Source organism: Scatophagus argus, chromosome 1 (assembly GCF_020382885.2).
Source record: "Scatophagus argus isolate fScaArg1 chromosome 1, fScaArg1.pri, whole genome shotgun sequence".
Lineage (NCBI taxonomy): Eukaryota > Metazoa > Chordata > Actinopteri > Scatophagidae > Scatophagus > Scatophagus argus.
Window position 1 is genome coordinate 10,415,925 of NC_058493.1, and position 20,787 is coordinate 10,436,711.

Here is a 20,787-nt window from a genome sequence, read left to right on the forward strand (position 1 = left end):
TTCCAACTCTTGTTTGTGGAACAACAGATTTCCATTGAAAACATGCTTAAGCTTATTTCAGGTTCTGCTTCATGCTAGTTTTAGAGTCAGGTATGCAGTACTTTTGAGACTGATACTGCTCTCATGTCTGTGAGGTAAATAGGAAGCTGGCAACTACTTACCTTAGCTTTGCATAAAAACTGGGCGGAAAAGGCTAATCTGGTGCTGTCCAAAACACTCACAAATAACCTGTTGTGCCTCGTTTGTTCATTTCATGAAGAAACTGTCATGAAATAGCTAAATATAAATGAAAAGGTACTGCTGTACCATCTTCATAAAATCTAAAGCCCATTCTAATTTATTTTTGCTTTTTTTTTTCCTCTGTCACCCAGGCCATTGGAAATGCAAAAACAACCCGAAATGACAACAGCAGTCGCTTTGGGAAGTACATCGAAATCGGCTTTGACAGCCGCTACCGTATCATTGGCGCAAACATGAGAACGTATCTGCTGGAGAAATCACGAGTGGTGTTTCAGGTGAGTGCACAAACACACATTTTTCCTTTGCATGGACACACACACACACAGACACACACAAGGTGTTTTGTTGCACTACTTGCTATTTCGCTGACTTGTGTTTGTTCCTTTAGCCCTTACAGTGTAGTACCTCTGCCACAGCCATCGCAGATACATGGAGTTAGTTCGTCTTTGTACAATGCTGCATTTTGTTTGGAATTGGATCCTTCAGTAGACTTGACACACCGCTTATTAAGCTTTAGTTTATACAGTAACCTCTTTTATGGAGTTTCTATTCAAAGCACAGCTGTCATATTTGTGTATTTCAATCATATTACTTTGATCTCTCATAGCAAACTTAACCGCCTTATCTGCTAAAGTGCCCTAGAGGTTGTTCCTGGCGTGTTGTCCGTGAATACACATAGTTCTTTAGCTGAACTTACAGACAAAAGAGAATTTAATTTAAGTATTGTCTGTGATTTGTTATTCCCTGACATCCCTCGGCATTAAAGTGTGTGTTTTTGCTCTGTTAGTCAGAAATAATGTATTTACGCCATGTCCTACAGCCGTATTGCTATACATTCAAGATTTTGCTTGCCGCATTCAAAATGAGTGTGTGCTAGTTATACCTTATGGTTTATTTTAATCCAGTCTGCACACAGTCAAGAGCCGTCTTTCAAACAAAACTACCTTGAAGTTCTGGTAGAATTAAACATGTATTTTGGTGTCATATGTGCCGTCTACCCTCAGTTCAAATGGCAGAAGTGTAGTCAAGCAGGCACACTCACACATACACACAAGCAGTCTGACGAGTAGGAGTCAAAAAACAAAAGAAATTCACCTTACACTGTATGGCCTTTGGGACTGAAGAAGAATGCAGCAATAACTTCCTTGTCCACAAAGACAAGGAGGAGGAAACAAACAAACCCCAAACCCAACAATCCATTCGTCACACAGGGTGACAGCGTAGCACTCCTTTCCTCTTCCTCCTCTTACTTTCTCTGTAGTGTCACACTTAATTCCTCAAGTTGTCATTTTATTATCCTAACACTTTCACTCTCTTTAAACCCACACAAAGTCTCAAAGAGGCAAAGACAGTGCACATGTTTAACAAGGATAAACACTTAAAGCTTGATTTTTTTATTTTTTTTTTTATGCTCACATTACTTTACATTTTCTTGTTTGCACATTTTGCATCCATGTTTTGTCCTGGTAAGGTTGGCCTACTGTTCTATAGTTAAACTTTACTGTATATTCAGAGGGTGTATCTGCTCACTGTTGCCTGAGCCAGTACGGCAGCATCGAGATAGAGAAGAATATTTTAACTTGGCATACATGTATGCATGAATACACACACTCCTGACAGCTCTGTTGAGGAATGAGGATGTTGGTCCTCCTCACATTTTTCGTCTGCTTAGCTCCAGAACCACCCACTTATAGGTGTGTGTCTGTGTGTTTTTTGTTCATTAACATCAATGTAGGACACAGGTAACAGACCCGTGTCCTACATTGTTTAGTTTCCAGCTTTACAGCACAGTGCAGACAGTGTCGGTGTTGCTTATGCCTGTTTACTGTGTGATCTATCAGGTAGTTCATCATCATGGGTGTGGGAATGCATGTACAGATGGGCCACATTTTGTGTTGTGTTGTGAAATAAACATGTAATATTCTCATCTCACTCAATAATACCTGTTGATATGCCCTTGAGCAAGGCATTAAATCACCAGCTGCTCCAGTGGAGATTCCAGATGTTAAACTGTCAGAATGTGTAAGTGTAAAGCACATATGATGATACATTTACGCAGACACAGCTGATTAGGAATGAATATATGTAACTTGATACCATTCTTGTAATTCTTTCTGCATTTTGGTTTATTTTTCCAGCAAAAATAATAAACATTTGCTGGCTCCAGCTTTTTAAATGTAAGGATTTGCTGCTTTTCTTTATCTTTAATGATAGAAATGAAGAGTCTTTGGGTTTTAAGCTGTTGGTTGGACAAATAAAGCAACTTGAAGATGTCACTATGGGCTGTAGGATTTTTTTTTTGTAGGACTGAACTGTAAAACAATTAATCATGAAAATAACTGGCAGATTAGTCGATAATGAAAATAATTATCAGTGGCAGCCCTACTGGTCATGCTGTGGGTGTACACGTACATCATATGGTCTTCATGTTTGTTCCAGGCGGATGAGGAGAGGAATTATCATGTCTTCTATCAGCTCTGTGCTTCATCCCATCTGCCCGAGTTCAAGACTCTGAAACTGAGTAAGTCCCATCCATGCATGCATACATCCACACACACGTCTGTTGGCTTTAGCTTCACATGAAGCAATTACAGAAACAGTAGGTTCAAAAAGTTGCTCACTTTCTTGCAACTTAAGAGAGAACTGATCATTTTCATGTTTTTTGGAGTCAGAAAGTAGGCTGCAGCACCCAGGCTCATGAATATTATCTGACCTCAAGCACTTTGCAAAGGCCTTAGCTGCAGCAATTTAAATTCAGCAGTGCACACAGTAGATGCTTTAGAAGAAGAGCATTGTGGCAGCTGCACTGTCTCTGCAGCAGGAAAACTGAAAACAGTAAAATTCCATCATCTCACAAAGCAAAAATACAAACAATTTTTTTTTATTTTAATTTAATTGTGTTTTTTTTCCCAATTGATTTAACCAAATAAGAACTATTTTTAACTGCCTGCTGGAACTGACCTGTTCATTTTGTAATCTATTTAGAATGAATATTTCACCCTCATATCTCCCGACAAAATCAGTTTAGACATATCAAACTCATTGACTCAGTGGTTGAACAGGCTATCCTACAGAGCACTCCCACTGAGGAGCTGCACCTGCTCGTCCTAGTCATGGCACACTCACACTCACACACACACACACACACACACACACAGCTGCTGTCCTTTCCTCTCCTGCTGACTTCCTGGCTCAGTAAATAGAGCAGTTGTCACAGTAATGTCAGTGTCTTGATTCAGTGCCGTGTGTGTGTATACAGAAAGTCATTGTGGGAAAAGTTGAGCTAACCTCATTCCTACACAGAAGTGCTCTTGATTTCTCTCTTTTCTAAGTCTGAACTGCAAAATCGTGATATAGTGTCGGTCTGTTGGTTTTGAGAATCTGATTTCTCACACCAGCTGATAAAGACCACGTGCACTTAAGTAATGGTCAATGAATGAAGTCACTGTACTAAAATAGTTCAGCGTTTTACTTTTCTGAGGCAGGTATGAGCGATACAGCCTGTTGTACCCAAGTTACAAATTGCAAAATTACACTGCATACTTGTTACATGTTTTCTGAATTCATTTATTTCATCTGTTTCTCTACTCAGGCAGTGCAAACAACTTCTGGTACACCAGGCAGGGCCGCAGCCCTGTTATCGATGGGGTGGACGACACCAAGGAGCTTTGCACCACTCGCAATGCCTTCACTCTGCTCGGTAAGCTGCACATCTCCCCATTTAAATAAATACACATTCAAATCATTCTGGTTGTACACACTGTAACCCAGCAGGATCATGTGTCTTTGAAATATGATGCAATTAATAATCGGAAAAAAACACATTGTTTGTATATTTGACTTTAAGGGTACAATAAAGATTAAGGATGAGTATGGTACTATGATGACACAGCTCACTAATAAGCAGTGTGTGTTTATGTGTTTTTCCTCTGCAGGTATTAATGAGTCCTATCAGATGGGTTTGTTCCAGGTTTTGGCTGCTATTCTTCACCTAGGAAACGTGGAAATAAAGGACAGAGATGCAGACAGCAGCGTCATTCCTGTGAGGAGAATATTTATCTTTCAGTGCTGTTTGTCAGTCAAATGTGTTTGAACAGACTGCTTGATATTCACAACTTTGTAGAATTTCAGAATTCCCTGTCTTGTCTTCTCTGTTCTGGTGCTCTCAAACACATTGTTGTTCATTTTGGGTAAAAACATTTGTTTTGCTGTGACTTCACTTGGACTACATTCCCAGCGTGCCCACCATGTGACAGGTATACACAGTGGAAAATTGAATGGAAAGACATGTCAGGTCATCTGAAAACAGTTATTTGTCTTTCACGCAGTGACATTATGTGCTTATTCACTTTGTCCATGCCACCATATTCACATATTCACTGCCATTCAATTTGCAAAATATATCTCTGGTTAAGTGTATGGCAGACTGTAATAAACAGAAATGTAAAAATTGGCCAGTTACAGCAGAGATCCAAAAGGGATATCAAGTGAAGAGGTGATAAGTCTGTGCTATAATACATTGATGCTTTTTTGCACCACTTATTTATTTCTAGCATTAGCCTCATTTTGTGAGGAAAGAACAGTATCACTTGTATCCAAAATTCTTTCTCCTCGTGATGATGATGAGGATCACCTCTTCTCTCTGCAGCCCAACAATCACCACTTAATGGCATTCTGCGAGTTGGTAGGTGTGACCTACCAGGACATGTCTCAATGGCTGTGCCACAGGAAGCTTAAGACGGCCACAGAGACCTATATCAAGCCCCTCCCGCGCCTGCAGGCCACCAATGCCCGTGATGCTCTGTCCAAACATATCTACGCCAAGCTCTTCAACTGGATTGTGGAGCACGTCAACAAAGCCCTAATCACCAATGTCAAACAGCACTCCTTCATTGGGGTCCTCGATATCTACGGGTACATCCGTGCACGTGTCTGTCATTTGTCTGGATTTGTTAATATGCAAGAGTACATAACTAAATACATTAGTGGATTCTCACTGACTGTCTTACTAATGTGCTGTAGTCACCAATAAGGACGTCATTTCAGTGATTTCAAGTGAAAGAAAGTAACAGAAATAATTTGCCCAAGTTTTAATTACATAATTTAAAAAGTTATCCTTGTAATTGATGTCATCCAACTGTTTCCCTCGTCTGCCCGTCCAATGAAGGTTTGAGACATTTGAGATCAACAGCTTTGAGCAGTTCTGTATCAACTACGCTAATGAGAAACTCCAGCAACAGTTCAACATGGTGAGTAGCATGTGTTTTACCTGATGGATTACACACTATATTTTTAAACATAAAAAAGTATTTTATCCTGCTCTTTTATGTATGTACATAGTTTAATCCCCACATGTGTGTGTGTGCAGCATGTGTTCAAGCTGGAGCAGGAGGAGTACATGAAGGAGCAAATCCCCTGGACTTTAATTGACTTCTACGACAATCAGCCCTGCATCAACCTCATAGAAGCCAAGATGGGCATCCTGGACCTGCTGGATGAGGAGTGCAAGGTACTTTTTTTTTTTTTTTGTCTATTCCACTAAATAAGGCTTCATATAATTTATATTACACATAGCTGTTCTGGGAAGTTACTATGTTCAAAAAGCACTTCTGATGAATACCATTTGTGGAATAGCAGCTTTCTAATAAATGTAAACAAGCAGGAAGAATTAGCCCCTGTTGCATACTGAGCAGAGACTCATGGGATGTGGTTGAACGCACACATTCGACCTGATATTTATTGTTTGACGGAGGACTTGTCAGAGCCTCCCACCACAGCAGTGGAGTCGCCAACACCTACATTTGTAGTTCACACCAGAGTTCACCTGCAGGAAGGAAACCCAACATGAAACAGTGATTTCAGGCATGAACGCTGCTCTGTTCTGCGTCTTTCTTTCCAGCAAACACAGTGAAACTGAATGAGAGACGAAGCTTTGTATTCATTTTAGAGTTTTTAATTCATTCAGGTGTTTGGGTTTTTTGGGTTTTTTTTATTGTTTTATTTTTTTGTAAAAGCTTCACATGGTATTGTACAGAACTGATATCAATGTAGGGCTGAGCTTTGGATGAATGTATATGAAGTTATCAGAGTTAATATTGTGTTTGCACTAAAGCCAGAGCTCATATCTGTACCATCTGCACACTTCCACAGCCCAGTCAGATATTTAACAATTCTAACTAATCTCTCAGTGGCTTTTAACTGCAAGGTCATTTTACAAGCTGTTGACATTTGAGGTGGTCCACATTGCTAACATTACTGCAGGGTAACGCAAACACAAAGTGGACATTTGGTTTGACTTCTTGGCGAAGAAAGATTGGAAAAAAAATGCACTGTGCAACCAGAAAAAAATAAACACTTGTGTAATTTAATGCAATCCAATAACTGCAGTACCTTATTGTACTTGAAATGTTCAGTTTTCTTGTCTCTCAGTGGTTTTATAAGCAAATGGTTACAGACATGTCTTCTTACTGTGTCCTCTCTGTTTCTGTGCCAGATGCCTAAAGGGTCGGATGATTCATGGGCTCAGAAACTTTACAACACCCACCTGAAGACCTGCTCTCTCTTTGAGAAGCCACGCATGTCCAACCGAGCCTTCATCATCCAGCATTTTGCAGACAAGGTGGGTCCGACCAGCCTTATGTTTGCTCCATTTTTGCACAGGGTTTGCTATGAAGTCATTATTCTGAATGTTTTTAGTTCTGACTCTAAATATTAGGGACAGATTGGCTGCTGTATGGCTGACAAAAGATGTTTTGCGGATGGACTTTTTTAAATTGTTTTCATTGTTCTCAAACAAAAACAGTTAAGCAATGAAGTGTTTGGTGTGTGTGTGTGCTGGTGTAATCCACCTTAGTGTAATGGGTTTCATATTCTATAATGAGGTGCTGCGTGACACAGTATTATTTTTCATGCCTGCTTTTAGATCCTCACTATAAGGTTACAGATAAACGGGTCAGGACTAATGCAGGCTTTCCCATGAGGGTCTGCTGATATTAAAATGGGATCCTGTCTGACCAAACGTTTGCGATGATTGATGTTGATGCGTTTAAGGGAGCTCTCATAAGTGCGCTGGCAACTTAAATTTCACTTAAATCCAGCAGATGAAAACATTCACCATTTAAACATTAGAACAACAAAATCCAAGTGAAATGTCCTCACAGTTATTGTAATACAAAGTGTACTGTGCATGTCGAGCAGGTTGAATACCAGTGTGAAGGTTTCCTGGAGAAGAACAAGGACACAGTGAATGAAGAACAGATCAACGTCTTGAAAGCCAGCAAGGTGAGGAGCACAGACCCTGACACACACTGACGTTATAATTAAATCAGTCAGTGAAAAGCAGAAGATTTATGTGCTTTTGAAAACATCACTGCACAACTCAAAGTACTACGAAGCATCCACTGAGATCAAAGCCAAGAAACCTGCAGCCCCTGGAGAGATGTGGCTCCTGGTGTGTTGTTTACTGACCACAGGTCCCAACTAAAGGCTCAGGGAAGCAGCGTCCTCTACTGACCATGTGGCTGCGTCCAGGAGATTTATGGTTTTATTTACACATAACAAAGATGAACTAACACACGCACACAGAGTAAGTTGGGTCACCGGCTAAAGATAACACAATGAGGATAAATATGATTGCAGTTCATAATTATTTCACTACATATTAAACTTTCTAGCTTTCCAAATATATATTTAATGACTTGCAGCAAAGCACGACAAAGCCTAAATAAATGCAATGTTATGTGCTATCAGTAGGACAACAGATGTATGCAGTTTTAAAATGAACACATCCTGGCGTTATGCAGCAGCACATGGTGCATATGAAAGCATTGTTTCCAGCACCGTTTAGCTGTTCTGTCAAACAGGAACATATTTTTCAAAAGGTCATCATATTATTAGGGACAAAATGTTATTGAACTGAAAACCTCGCACATATACACACAAACTATCAAGCCTAAATCAGTCAGATCACAGCAAATTAACATCACGTGCCTGTTAGTCTTGTTTTAGGATCAGTGTGTAAAACCCAGTTAGCAGTTAGGTCAAAAGGATCCTAAGCCTTTAAGTCCTCACTGCTCTTTTGGACACACACACACACACACACACAGACTATGACATAGTGTGTTTGTCCAAAATGCTCACTGTGACCTTCGACCTTCTCTTGTAGACTTCAACAAGAACAGAATTGGGTAAGGGCTGAAATACTGTCTGCTCTAACCTCTAACACAACTACAACACACGCAGATTTGTAGCCTGAATGTTGCTATGGAAGTCAGTGAGACTTAAACAATTGAGATTAAATGGTAATGATCTCCTAATGAGATTTACTCTAAGTAAGTTTTGTTTTACTTACTGTGGGTGTGTGTATGTGTGTGTGTGTGTGTGTGTGCGCGCGCGCGTGCACATGCTCGTGTGCGTGTGTTTGTGCGTGTTTTCCATGTAGTTGGTTGTTTGCCCATATATACCATGTGGAGCACATCTGCATTACACAAATACACAAGAAAATTTAACTTGAAAGTGTTTTTTTTGTTTTTGTTTTCATGTTTTTTGCAAGCCAGGCCCTTTCTAATTTAAACATCTGGTACTCTCCAACTTTATTTTCTCCTAATTTCTTCAGCCCCAATATATGAAACAGTCCGTCAACAGTCAGAGAATGGCTGAAAACTTGTTTTATAAACATTTCTCTGCTAACAGTGACATTGAATTGCCATGTAACACATTAACATGCAAAGTACAAAATGAGGAGGTGGAATATCCTCACTTGATGACGATGATGCGCCCCCTATCAGAAATGCACCCTGACACTAAATATCATGTGATTCAGTGTGTCTGTGCATGTATGGCTGTGCTATGGATGGCACTTCAAGAGTCAATAAAGATGGAGGAAAACTCCTCCAAGCTAGTAGTTCAGCCAAGTTATCTGTCACTTCAGTTATCTAAACCTAAAGTGAGCTGACATGAAAATGTTTCTAATTATCCATCGTTGCACAGAAACATTAATGTGTGCACAACTGTGGGGGTCAAAGTTAAACTAGGAAGTCAGCTTTTCAACGACGATGAAATGTTTGCATTTTACCTTTTGTCTTCATTTTCTCTTTCTCATAGATTAGGCTAATGCTGTTGTTTGTTTAGACCCACAATCTTCTGACAAGCCATGCGTCTTATACATATAAACCCAATTTCATAGAACAGAAACTTTCTTTTGAGAGTGTACTGTTAAATATTGCAGTGTTATAATCCTCAGTATCTGTATCACTCAAAACTGCACTGCACTGGGACCCACAAGGCACTCGGGAGTCTCACATTTGTGCCAGCAACTGCTTATAAGTCTAATCAATACAGTGCACTTGAGAAATGCCTGATGCAGAGATTTCCCATTATGCATTGCAACCTAGGGATGTGACTAAAATAACAACAGATATAATTCTACTGTGTGGCGCACAGATCTCGGGTCTCAGATCGTGGAAGAGCATCCCATGGTGTTCAGAGAAAAAGAAAACCTCATCACAATCATGTTCCTTCCATCCATTTCAACTTTGTCATCAGTCCACCTGGTTTTATCCACCGATTTGTAGATGTGTGTTTTAGTTTTGGATGGGGGTAATAATGATTTTGAACTTGACCTTTGGGTCCATCCTTTAAACTTTCCTTTTAATCTCACTGTGTTTCTTTTGTCACTGTGTCTCCATGTGTTGTCCATGTATGTTTGGTTCTGTCCTCATCATGACAACCCTTCCCTGCCAGCAGAAGGTAAACAGAGGCGTTCCTGCAACGCTGGTCCGCCTGCAGCTCTTCCTTTCCCTTTTCTTTTCCTCTCTCTTCCTTTCTGGCACTGAGTTATTGTCACTCTAACAACACAGAGGAGACTGAAATTGTGCGTGTGTGCCTTTGTTTGCTGCATGGGGAGCACTAAAGGCACTCTGGTAGGAGAAGGGGGGGCCAGGGGAAGGAGGGTATTTTTATGTTTTCAGAGTGATGCTGAGAGCGAGCAGCACATAAAGCCTTTGTAGCTGTGGCTGTCCTGCTTAATGATGCCAGCAAGAGAAGCAGCATGACAACGCTCTGAGCACAGCAGGAGGACCTGAAGCTGCACACATAACAAAGCATCCTCCTCATATAACCTCAGCGTTATGTCATTACTGATGTATGTGTGCTTAACTCAAAAGCATACATTGTTTATGATAGCATTCATGTCATAACACCATGTGTCATATATGGCCACTGCATACGGTCATATATGGCAGAACATAACCTTTCATTATTGTCATTAACTTTTCATAACACTGCACCAACTTTGATAAGACTGAGTTTAACAAACGCTAATCAACAAACCAAGCGACATAACTCACTCATGTACATAAACTTGATTATCAGATGTCAAACTACAACTAACTACACTACTTATATGTTGAATCTTGTGAATTTAAAAATGAAGTCATCAACATTGTGGTTTTCAGCACTCAAGTCAAATTATTAAGGCTTGTGGCAAATGCTCAAATTAAAGCTGTCATGTGCTTTGTTTGGCTGTATGCAATAGGTAAGAGAAATCAAGACGCATGCCATGTACAGTAAGAAGAAACTGCTAGAAACAACAGTGTTAAGTCATAACTATGCATTTTAGTTGCTCATATTTTAACAGTGTTTCTAGAGTGAAACGCTTATTTCTCAGCAAATCCATATTGCCTGCAGTGCTGCCATCTACTGTTCTGTTAGTGACTGTAAATGGGGTGGTGTTCCCAGTTTGACCTGCTGATGGAGCTGTTCCAGGACGATGAAAAAGCCACCAGCCCCACTGGTCAGGTCCCTGGAACAGGAGGTCGCACCCGCCTCAGCATCAAACCGGACAGGAGCCGAGAGAAGAGCAGCAAGGAGCACAAGAAGACCGTCGGCTGCCAGGTTGACTTTATTTCTCTCCAGTGTTTTCTTCTATGGTCTGATGCTGTTGCATGTCTGTGTAGTACACCCAGTCTGATCTACGGTAATAGTGCAATGTGAGGTCTAATCCTGTGCATTTTGTAGACATCGGACAATTTTTTTGTCCTGTTTAACCACATGCATTTTGAGGGACATCAGTTATCCATTAGAATATTCTCTAAATTTGAGGTACATTATCTCTGTTTAGTTGTTTTTATATTCATATTATAATGAAGATTATCCAGAGCTGCATTTTACACGTGCCCTCATCCTAGTTTGAAACTACAAAAGAAATGATGATGATGATTATGACGGTTCTTTCTTGTAGTTCCGTAACTCTCTGCAAATGCTGATGGAGACTTTGAATGCAACCACTCCACACTATGTACGCTGCATCAAACCCAATGACTTCAAGATGGCCTTCTCGTGAGTTCCTTCCTCATCTCTGTTTTTGAAAAAAATACTAAGCAATCTGAGCCAGTATGATGTGGTTGGTTTTATTTATTTATTTTTATTTTATTTTATTTTTTTTTTGCTCCAGCTGCATTGATTTTCTGTAGGTGGCCATGTTGACTGTGGTTATTTGTTTTTGGCAGGTTTGATCCCAAACGTGCAGTGCAGCAGCTCAGAGCCTGTGGTGTACTGGAAACCATCCGCATCTCTGCTGCAGGTTTCCCATCCAGGTACTGATTCGTCCCTGTAGCACTGCCACTGATTCTTATAGATTAGTCTAGCAGTTAAGAGTCTGGTGTACATGCAGAGTGTATGTCTGAATATATCCTTATTAGCCAGCCGGCTCAGTGCAGGACTGATGAGATGATCTCATCCACTGTCTTTATTGTTTGTCATCAGTTGTGTTGCATTTTAAATTGATATTCAAGCTACAAATCTTAGAATTGTGAGCAAGAGGAAGAGGAATACACAACCTTGATCCCCCAGGATGTTTTGGACTGTTATTAGACTGTTATTTTGGACTGTTGCGAGGAAAAGAAAAAATACAAAGTTGAGATTTCTGCCTGAATGTCAGTCTCAAGAATATATCAGAATTTATTATTGATTTTTGATTTTTCATTTACAACTTAACAACCCAAACATGCATTGCATTTTGTAGTACAGTAGTAGTGTTTTTCCTTGGAGAAATTAAGCCAAAAAGCAAAGCAAACTCTTTCCCTGTTTGCAAATTTACTTTGGTAGAAAAGAACTTTATTGAAGAAACAGGTCATGTCAGTTCTCGGACAGTTTTTATCTCTGTGTCTCAGATGGACGTACCAGGAGTTCTTCAGTCGTTACAGAGTGCTGATGAAACAGAAGGACGTGTTACCTGACAAGAAGTTAACTTGCAAGAATGTTCTGGAGAAACTGGTTGAGGTCAGTCAATTTTCTTTGACTTTGTTTTGCCCTTTTCCCACTCTTGTCCATCTAATGACTCTTCTGATCCCTGCTCCTGTCTTCCTTCAGGACCAGGATAAATATCAGTTTGGTAAGACAAAGATCTTCTTCAGGGCCGGTCAGGTTGCCTACCTGGAGAAGTTAAGGGCGGACAAGTTGCGTGCCGCTTGCATTCGTATTCAGAAAACCATCCGTTGCTGGTTGGCACGCAAGAAGTATCTGCGCAAGCGCAGCGCTGCCATCACCATCCAGAGGTTCACCAGAGGATACCAGGCTCGCTGGTGAGTCAGTTTGACCTGATATTCATGTCCCTCGTCATTTCAAACAGAACAATCATAGGCAAACAAGACATTTGACTCATTTTAACTGGCTGGATTTGTTAACACAGTTTAGTCTGTGTATTCCTGCAGCCATGTAAGACAAGTAATATGCATACGTGTTAGTTGAGACATGTACATCTTGACTCTCCGCAGCCTGGCCAAGTTCATGCGCCGTACTCAGGCAGCCACCATCATCCAGAAGTACCGGAGGATGTATGTGGAGAAGAAACGCTACAGGCAGAAGCAGGCTGCCGCTCTGGCCATGCAAACAATCCTCAGAGCATACATGGCCCGGCAGAAGTACCAGGCGGTAAGACACACATCACAATACACTCTGTTATCAAGTCTGTTATCAATTGTTTTCACATGTTCTTATCTCAGTCTGCATCTCCTTTACTGTTTCTGTGTATGTCTGTAGCTTCTGCGAGAGCACAAGGTGGTGATCATTCAGAAGCACGTCCGTGGCTGGTTGGCTCGATGCTGGTACAAGCGCTGCCTCCACTCCATCGTCTACCTGCAGTGCTGCATCCGCAGGATGAGGGCCAGGCGCGAGCTGAAGAAGCTGAAGATCGAGGCTCGCTCAGTGGAACACTTCAAGAAGCTCAACAAAGGCATGGAGAACAAGATCATGCAGCTGCAGAGGAGAATCGATGAGCAGGTGAGTTGCATTTTTTCCCCCAGTTTTTGTTTTTAAATCCTCGTGCATTGATTCAGTCTTGCCATGACTTCCGTGTCCCATGATCCATCTCACGCCTCCAGAGCAAAGAAAACCGGTCAGTCAACGAGAAGCTAGTCAGTCTGGAGAATTCCTACACAACAGAGAGCGAGCGGATGCGTGGCGAGCTGAGCCGATTGCGCGGCGTGGAGGAAGAGGCCAGGAACAAAACCAACCAGGTGTCCTCGCTGCTGGAGGAGCTGGAGAGGCTGAGGAAAGAACTGAGTGCCACACAGCAGGAGAAGAAGACCATCGAGGAATGGGCACAAAGCTACCGGAACGAAATGGAGAAAGTAAGACGCGGATTCAGATCCATATCTGTCTATTTGCCCGTAGCTGATTTTGTCCTTCATCCCGCTGTGCACAGTGTATATACCAACCAATATATACCATATATGTATCTCCATCTGTCTGTTATACTTCACGTATTTGTGTTGTTTTTGGTTGTCGATCAGCTTTTGCTGTATATGTTGGTTGTAATTTCACTTTCTGTGTAAATTAAAAAACTAGTAGCTTTATTTGCTCTCCTTAAAATCTCTTGTTTTTGTCAGTTTTTAGTGACAGGTTCAAAAATCCTATTATTAGTTTAGTAAGTTTTAGAAGCTCAGTAGAAATTGCTCCTAATAAGTACAATTTCCCGTAGTGTCCTGGCTATACATCACAAATATATAAAAATGAAAATTGCTATCAGAGGAAAACAGTTTTTCCCTGATTCAGGAGCCAGAGCGAACCAGGGGGAGATGGGCACGTGGTGGGCTCAGGGGCCGGTGTTGCCCTGAGGCAGGTGAGCGCAGGAGATAGAGTAGTGAGGTAGTTGCTGAGCTGTGTGTATTTTTTCTGTCTCCTGTGTTTTGTCTTGTGTTTTTGGCCATAAACCATGATGCTGTTCTATATGAGTTATTTTAAGCATATATTTTGAGAGTTTAGAGTTGCAGTAACATGTTTGAGGACAGATGCAAAATTAATGGATTGTGTGTGTGTGCGTAGATGGTCTCAGAACTGAAGGATCAGAATGGCTTGCTGAAGAAAGAGAAGGACGAGTTGAACAGGTTGATTCAGGAACAGAGTCAGCAGATGACAGGTATGCAAACATCAGCTCTTAAATCCTACTGACTCACTGCAGCACATCCATATAGTCATGCAGTAATCGTCTTCTAAACCGTAGAGCATGAGTCTTTTATTTGGTAACTGTTTCTGCTGTATGTCTTGTCCCGTCAGAGAAAATGGCTCGTGCGATCGCACAGGAGACTCAACAGCTGGAGACGGATCTGAACGAGGAGCGATCTCGCTATCAGAATCTCCTGACAGAACACCTTCGCCTCGAGGAGAAATACGACGACCTGAAGGAGGAGATGGCTTCCTCGGTGAGAGGCTCACACACACAGCCAGTGCTAACAGTTTGAAAGGATTTATGAGCAGAACTAGACATCATTCAAGTAAAACTCGGCCCATTCGAAAAACATTAGGACAGTGTATTTATTTGCTTCGTTATTCATAATTTGTCAACATCAAATATGCTTTACCACCAGAGAAAAGAGATGATCAGTAACTTCCAGCACTGAAGTCCAAAGGAGCTGCAAGGAGAACCTGAGTCACTTGTTTTTCAAATTAAAAGACTTATTTTCTCTCATCTGTAGAACGTCTCCAAGCCTGGCCACAGGAGAACAGATTCCACCCACAGCAGCAACGAATCAGAGTACACCTACAACTCAGAGTACGCCGAATTGGAAGAAGGTTCCCGTGCCGCCGAAGTAAGAATGTTGTACAAACACAGCATGTGATTGCTGACGTTAAAGTGAAACATAGTGTTGAACACAATAAAAATTGGCCATCAAAGCATTTATGACCTTTCATTTAAACTTTTTCATGGGGCCTGTGATTTGTCCTAACATTTCTTTGTCATGCAGGATGTGACTCGAGGAATAGACACCTCACTGACCCTCAAGCTGCAGAAACGTCTCACAGAGCTGGAACAAGAAAAGCAATCGCTGCGCAACGAGCTGGAAAACAAAGAGGAGCAGTTCCAGCGGGCTAGAGCCAGGGTACTGCCACCCACGCTGGGCTCTGACATATCTCACTTTATTATACAGTATAACACTTACAGTATAAGCCAGACTCTAGTGTGTTAGGGATTGTATACATACAGTTATACTTGGATAACCTTACAAAAAGCTTTCTAAAGCCATAATACCGTATTTCCTCAAACAGTGAAGGGGGGGTTATTGCATATAGGCTTGTATTATGTATTCAGTTTGCCTCTGTTTGGTAAGTATATTTGATCATAATTCAGTATGAAGCCTCTGTGTTTCCAAATGTGGTCCTGTTTCCATTTCAGGTTTTGTTAATGTATGATGCTCACAATACTACAAAATATAGTTTGTCTCACCAGTATAGGAGACCTGGCTTTTGTTTGACTTCACCTTTTATATGATGAAATCAAATGAAAAGCGTGGAACACTCCAGTCTAAGTTAATCGTTGTGTATGTACTTTAAGCACTCCGTTAGTTAAGACATAGATTATTGTATTGGGTGTCCAATGTTTTTTAAGATGTAGTAAGATTAAAACTAAAACTTATCAGACTGCGCTCTGTTTGTCTGCACTTTGTCAGACTACTCTCATATATATGCTACTCATATATGCAGACCTTGTCCCAACCTCATCAATCCCCATATTTTTCTCCGGGTTTCAGGACGACGCAGAGTTTAAGAAGGCCCGTGGTGCCGAGCTGGAGTACGAGTCCCTGAAGGTAAGCGGTCAGAAGAGTGTGAAGTAGAAATGTAACAACTCTAGCATATGTTCTCTCACTATTTTTAGAGAATGATGTGATCCAAAGTCAGACAACTTATTGTATTACAGTAATTCGTGCCACAGCTTCAGAAGGACTAATATTCTCTCTTGTTATTGAGACTATGACTCCCCAGCGCTTAACTCTTTCACTTTCCAGCGTCAGGAGCTGGAGTCAGAGAACAAGAAGCTAAAACATGACCTGGCGGAGATGAGGCAAAGCCTGCTGAGTGACGCAGCTGCAGGTGCCGGGGCCCCGGGCTCGCCAGCCTACAAGGTGCTCCTGGAGCAGCTCAACGCCTCCTGTGAGGAGCTTGAGGTCCGTAAGGAGGAGGTGCTGATCCTGCGCTCCCAGCTGGTCAGCCAGAAGGAAGCCATGCACCACAAGGTAGAGGAAGATTTTACTTCCTGGTATTTAGCCTGTCGTCATCCACATGCTGTTAAACATTGTGCTCACATGTTGCTGTTGCTCTTTCACAAAATGAAGCTGGATACAAGTGGATACTGCTTGCTTGCTTGCATCCACCTTCTTACATTTGAGTGTTATGTTTTCATATGTGTTTCTCTGTTGTCTGTTTGTTTGCACAATAACACAGAAAGTAACAGACAGATAAGACTGAAATCTCTGGCTTGCTAAAAGAGCCCTTTGAATTACCAGTGATCCAAATTTCCAGCATTATTTGTTTTTAATATATCCTGAATCACACAAGAAAAACTCTGAAATCTGAGATGTGCTTTTTAGCTTTTAAACAGTATTAAAAATCTGTTTAATTTGTGCATAAAAGACAAATGATAAATCAAACATTACTTGGCTGACATTTGAACCTTACAAATAGCTCTATTAAGTTATTGGTTTTGGGACCAAATGATAAATAAATCACAGTACTGTTCATGCTGTATGTAGCTAATGTTGCCACTGTGTGTCTAACTCTTCTGTCTCCACCTTCTCTTCTACATCCATGCTTTCCCACAGGATGAGAAGGTACAGTTAAAGAAATGCCTCATGCATGAGTATTTGACACTTTCTACATGTTGTGTCTGGTATGTAAAACCTCCTAAAGTAAGCAATCTGATCCAGCAGAATCAATTTTATATGTCAGCTCATTGATAGTAAGCAGAAGGACAAGTGCAAGTCTTACCACCCCTGCCGTGCCGTGTTACTATTTAGACTTCTTATATTGTTAAGTTGTGAAATAGTTGTGTAACAGATACTTTCTATTTCTGCTTTACTACTTACAGCCTTACCTGCTTCTCTTCCTTTATCGCCACTAATGTTCACTTTTCCACCTCCACATGCTGAATGAAACAAGTTAAGTCAGTTTGAGAACTGAAGTAAAGACAGCGGATTGAGAAAATGTGTCAGCAACAAAAAGTCCTGGAACAGTTTGAGCATGAAATGATTTGTAACGGTGTGAGAGCAACTAAAGGCGCAATTTGAAGTGTGACAACAGTCTGCACAGGAACAAAAGGCCAAACGTAAAATCCAAACTCATAAAGCACTCAAGCACAGTGATAAAATAAAATCACGGAGGAAACACAAGATCAGCATTCTTCCTATAAGAGGTTTTACATGCTGTAGTTTGATTGTCTCATCTGTCTCGTCCTTTGTCTGGGTGAATACATTTGTGTTTGTCCCCTTTAACATCACTGAGAGTTCTACTCAGTGGCTATTTTGCAACAGCAATTTTGCATCCGTCCGTGTGAACGCTGTGTGTAATAGATTCACACCCCAAGGATGAATGTTACAACAAACTGAAGTTGAATTTCAAATTGCAGTATTTCAGTAACTGTATTTTTTTAAAAAAAAAAAAAATCTATAATTTTTAAAAAAAAATTCAGATACAGTTGTCTACACTCTGTTTCTGAAATGCACATTCAGAACAGAAAATGCAATATTCATAATGTAATATTCAACTTAATTAATGGTGCAACTACACATGACTTCACAGTGCTGGGCAGTGGTGGCTTGTTTCTGTACTTACTCTAAACGTAGGTGCTGAATTATTTGTGTTGCTGTCGAGTCACTAAAGCAATAAAACAAATGAACCTTGTCCTCATCAAACTTTCACAGGGTGGGCATGTGTCACTAGACGTCTCAAGAGGCCTCTGTTACTAATCTGTTGATACTCTGCTCTCAGTGCTGTCAGGCTCTACAACAGCGCGTCTTGCTTTGTGGCACCTTAAAGCAAAGGCCACCACAGTGAAGTAACATTCCCCTAGATAGACGTTTGTCACTGAGGCGTCATTTGATGACTTGTCACTGTTTCAGCCTGAAGCTGCAATTGGCTGATGATTGCTGCAGTGAAAGGACAGATGTGGCCAGCAGCCACACTATTGCTGGCAGGGAGTCCGCAGCACACACGCTGACTGCCTACAGCAAAGTGAACTCACATTCATGAAACCAGTGACTTACTTATTTTCATTCATACACCTAAACTGTATGAAAATCTCCATAGTTGGTGGTGATATGGTTCATGATGCAGCTGCACGAGCAGTTGAAGTAAGCAGGTCACTTTCTACGTGTGGTGTTACGTTTTCTAATTTATGTGTTCCCTATCTGCCTTTTTGCAGGAGACCATGACCGAGCCATCTGTCTATGCCGAGGATGTGTCCAAATTGAAAGACGCTGACGAACTCAAGCAAGCTTGCATTGGCCTCAAAGACACCAACAGGTACTTCGTTACAGCCAGCCCTCCTCCCAGTCTCCCGGTCTTCACACTAGACAGTGTCAAATTCACTCCAAGACTCCATTGTCCTTCTTTCTTCCAAATCTTACCAGGCTTTTGTTCCATTATTCACATTAACATGATTTAAGCACAAGAAATATGTGTTTGTGAACGCTGCCTTGTCCTGTGCAGATCTCCTAGGTTCATGCGTAAGCCGCTGGAAGTCAGTGACCTTCTGAGTAGGCTGAGGTAACAAGTGAGATGTGGCCTATGCATCATGGAACAGAACATGCATGGCCACACTGAAGCCAAACACGGTTGAAAATGTGACACATGACTGATTTTACTGAAGCAGCTGGTTCTACGTCATCGTGCTGATGAAAGCTTTGGTAGCTTTGCGTCTTCTGCCCTAACAGCATGTGTAATAATGTAGCAGCTCTACAGCTTCTGTTTAGGTCTTCCTTATGCTTTAACAAACTACCAGTATTTGAAGTTAAGGAATGTGTGTTTGGCTTTGGAGACAAGTTTTGGGATTCACAGGTCTGCATGAGTTTCATTAGTTAAGCATGAACAAGAGCCAAGTCTCTTAAACTGAAGCTGGCTCGAAATAGTTTCTGTTTCCCCTCAACACAAAGATGCAGGGATGTCCTCAGTGGCTTTAACAGCTCTGCTCTGTTTCTGGAGACACTGCAGAACACAAAATGGGCAGCATGAAAGCATGGAAATGTCCAAACAGAAAAGGTATAAACATAATCTTCAGCTGTTTAACTTTAATTAACACTTAGTTTTCCGACTGGACTGCGTGACACAGTCTGTTCAGCAGTGATAGGTGTGATGCTGTTGTAGGACGTCTCCTGTCTCAGCTTTTGAGACAGCGTTTGGCATAAATCTTGCATGAAATTTCATTTGTTTGTCAAAGCAGAGATGCACTGAACACTTGAGAGTTTTTGAGTTTTGAATGTTAATACAGAGAAATATCTGTATCATATAAATATCATATTCTCCACAGTTTATAGCTCTATTTTTACCCTTATTTCCTTTTAATAGACAGTTTTGCTCATCTCATTGGCTTTAAGACACATGCATCATCATGATGTCAAAACAAACACACAGTTGACTTTGTACACACAGTTAGCACCTGACTGCAGACATGTTTTGCTTTTCAGCAACATTTTTTCCACTGTAATTACACTTTTTCACTCTCATCAGAGTTGGCCTAAAAGTTGGACTGTGCATCACTGTCTTTGTCCCTCAGTTTCTCCCATGTCACTCCCTTTGTTGCTTGTGACTCCTTTTGTTCACATGCTGTCATATACACATCACAAACAGCCACTCCACCACTGCGGCAATCAGCAGTGCAATCAAACAGAAAACATAACAGTATATTATCTGTAAAATAAAAAACCTTTGCACTTTTAGGAAGAAGCTTTGTGAGTGAAACAAGTAATTTAAGAGCTAACAAAAGTTAGATGGAAGAATTTCCAGATTTTTCCTCTCAGATAATATAGCTTCAAATTCACTGCAGCCCATCAATATGTATTTCACGTACACACACACACCTCAGATAAAGATATATTCTTGACATCTTTGCACCCCCATCCCCATTGAACCTTCCCGCGTTTTTCTTTTCTGCCACTGTGTTGTTTATGTTCCTTTGTGTTGTGTGTCGGTCAGATCTGCTGCTCCAGACTTCCATAAGCTGAATGAGGACGGAGAGCTGTGGCTGGTTAATCAGGGCTTAAAGGAAACCATCAGGTGTAA

The 20,787-nt window shown here is 41.1% G+C and overlaps 1 protein-coding gene across 8 annotated transcripts in view; it reads left to right on the plus strand.

Annotated features, from left to right (window-relative positions):
- myo5aa (myosin VAa) overlaps positions 1 to 20,787 on the plus strand; it is a 47,139-nt gene that overhangs the window by 17,224 nt on the left and 9,128 nt on the right. For 2 of the 8 annotated variants that reach the window (XM_046377871.1, XM_046378273.1), the window contains exons 6-31: positions 372 to 515; positions 2,680 to 2,761; positions 3,833 to 3,940; positions 4,176 to 4,282; positions 4,889 to 5,154; positions 5,408 to 5,489; positions 5,609 to 5,749; positions 6,734 to 6,859; positions 7,438 to 7,521; positions 9,982 to 9,987; positions 10,978 to 11,133; positions 11,480 to 11,577; positions 11,748 to 11,834; positions 12,411 to 12,519; positions 12,610 to 12,821; positions 13,014 to 13,170; positions 13,279 to 13,518; positions 13,620 to 13,868; positions 14,563 to 14,656; positions 14,794 to 14,939; positions 15,213 to 15,326; positions 15,483 to 15,617; positions 16,266 to 16,322; positions 16,521 to 16,748; positions 17,334 to 17,342; positions 18,932 to 19,032. In XM_046377871.1, coding sequence (XP_046233827.1) covers positions 372 to 515; positions 2,680 to 2,761; positions 3,833 to 3,940; positions 4,176 to 4,282; positions 4,889 to 5,154; positions 5,408 to 5,489; positions 5,609 to 5,749; positions 6,734 to 6,859; positions 7,438 to 7,521; positions 9,982 to 9,987; positions 10,978 to 11,133; positions 11,480 to 11,577; positions 11,748 to 11,834; positions 12,411 to 12,519; positions 12,610 to 12,821; positions 13,014 to 13,170; positions 13,279 to 13,518; positions 13,620 to 13,868; positions 14,563 to 14,656; positions 14,794 to 14,939; positions 15,213 to 15,326; positions 15,483 to 15,617; positions 16,266 to 16,322; positions 16,521 to 16,748; positions 17,334 to 17,342; positions 18,932 to 19,032 — 3,338 coding nt within the window. The remainder of the gene's footprint in view (positions 1 to 371; positions 516 to 2,679; positions 2,762 to 3,832; positions 3,941 to 4,175; positions 4,283 to 4,888; positions 5,155 to 5,407; positions 5,490 to 5,608; positions 5,750 to 6,733; positions 6,860 to 7,437; positions 7,522 to 9,981; positions 9,988 to 10,977; positions 11,134 to 11,479; positions 11,578 to 11,747; positions 11,835 to 12,410; positions 12,520 to 12,609; positions 12,822 to 13,013; positions 13,171 to 13,278; positions 13,519 to 13,619; positions 13,869 to 14,562; positions 14,657 to 14,793; positions 14,940 to 15,212; positions 15,327 to 15,482; positions 15,618 to 16,265; positions 16,323 to 16,520; positions 16,749 to 17,333; positions 17,343 to 18,931; positions 19,033 to 20,787) is intronic. The other 6 variants (XM_046377955.1, XM_046378351.1, XM_046378040.1 and 3 more) reach the window with 4 other exon arrangements.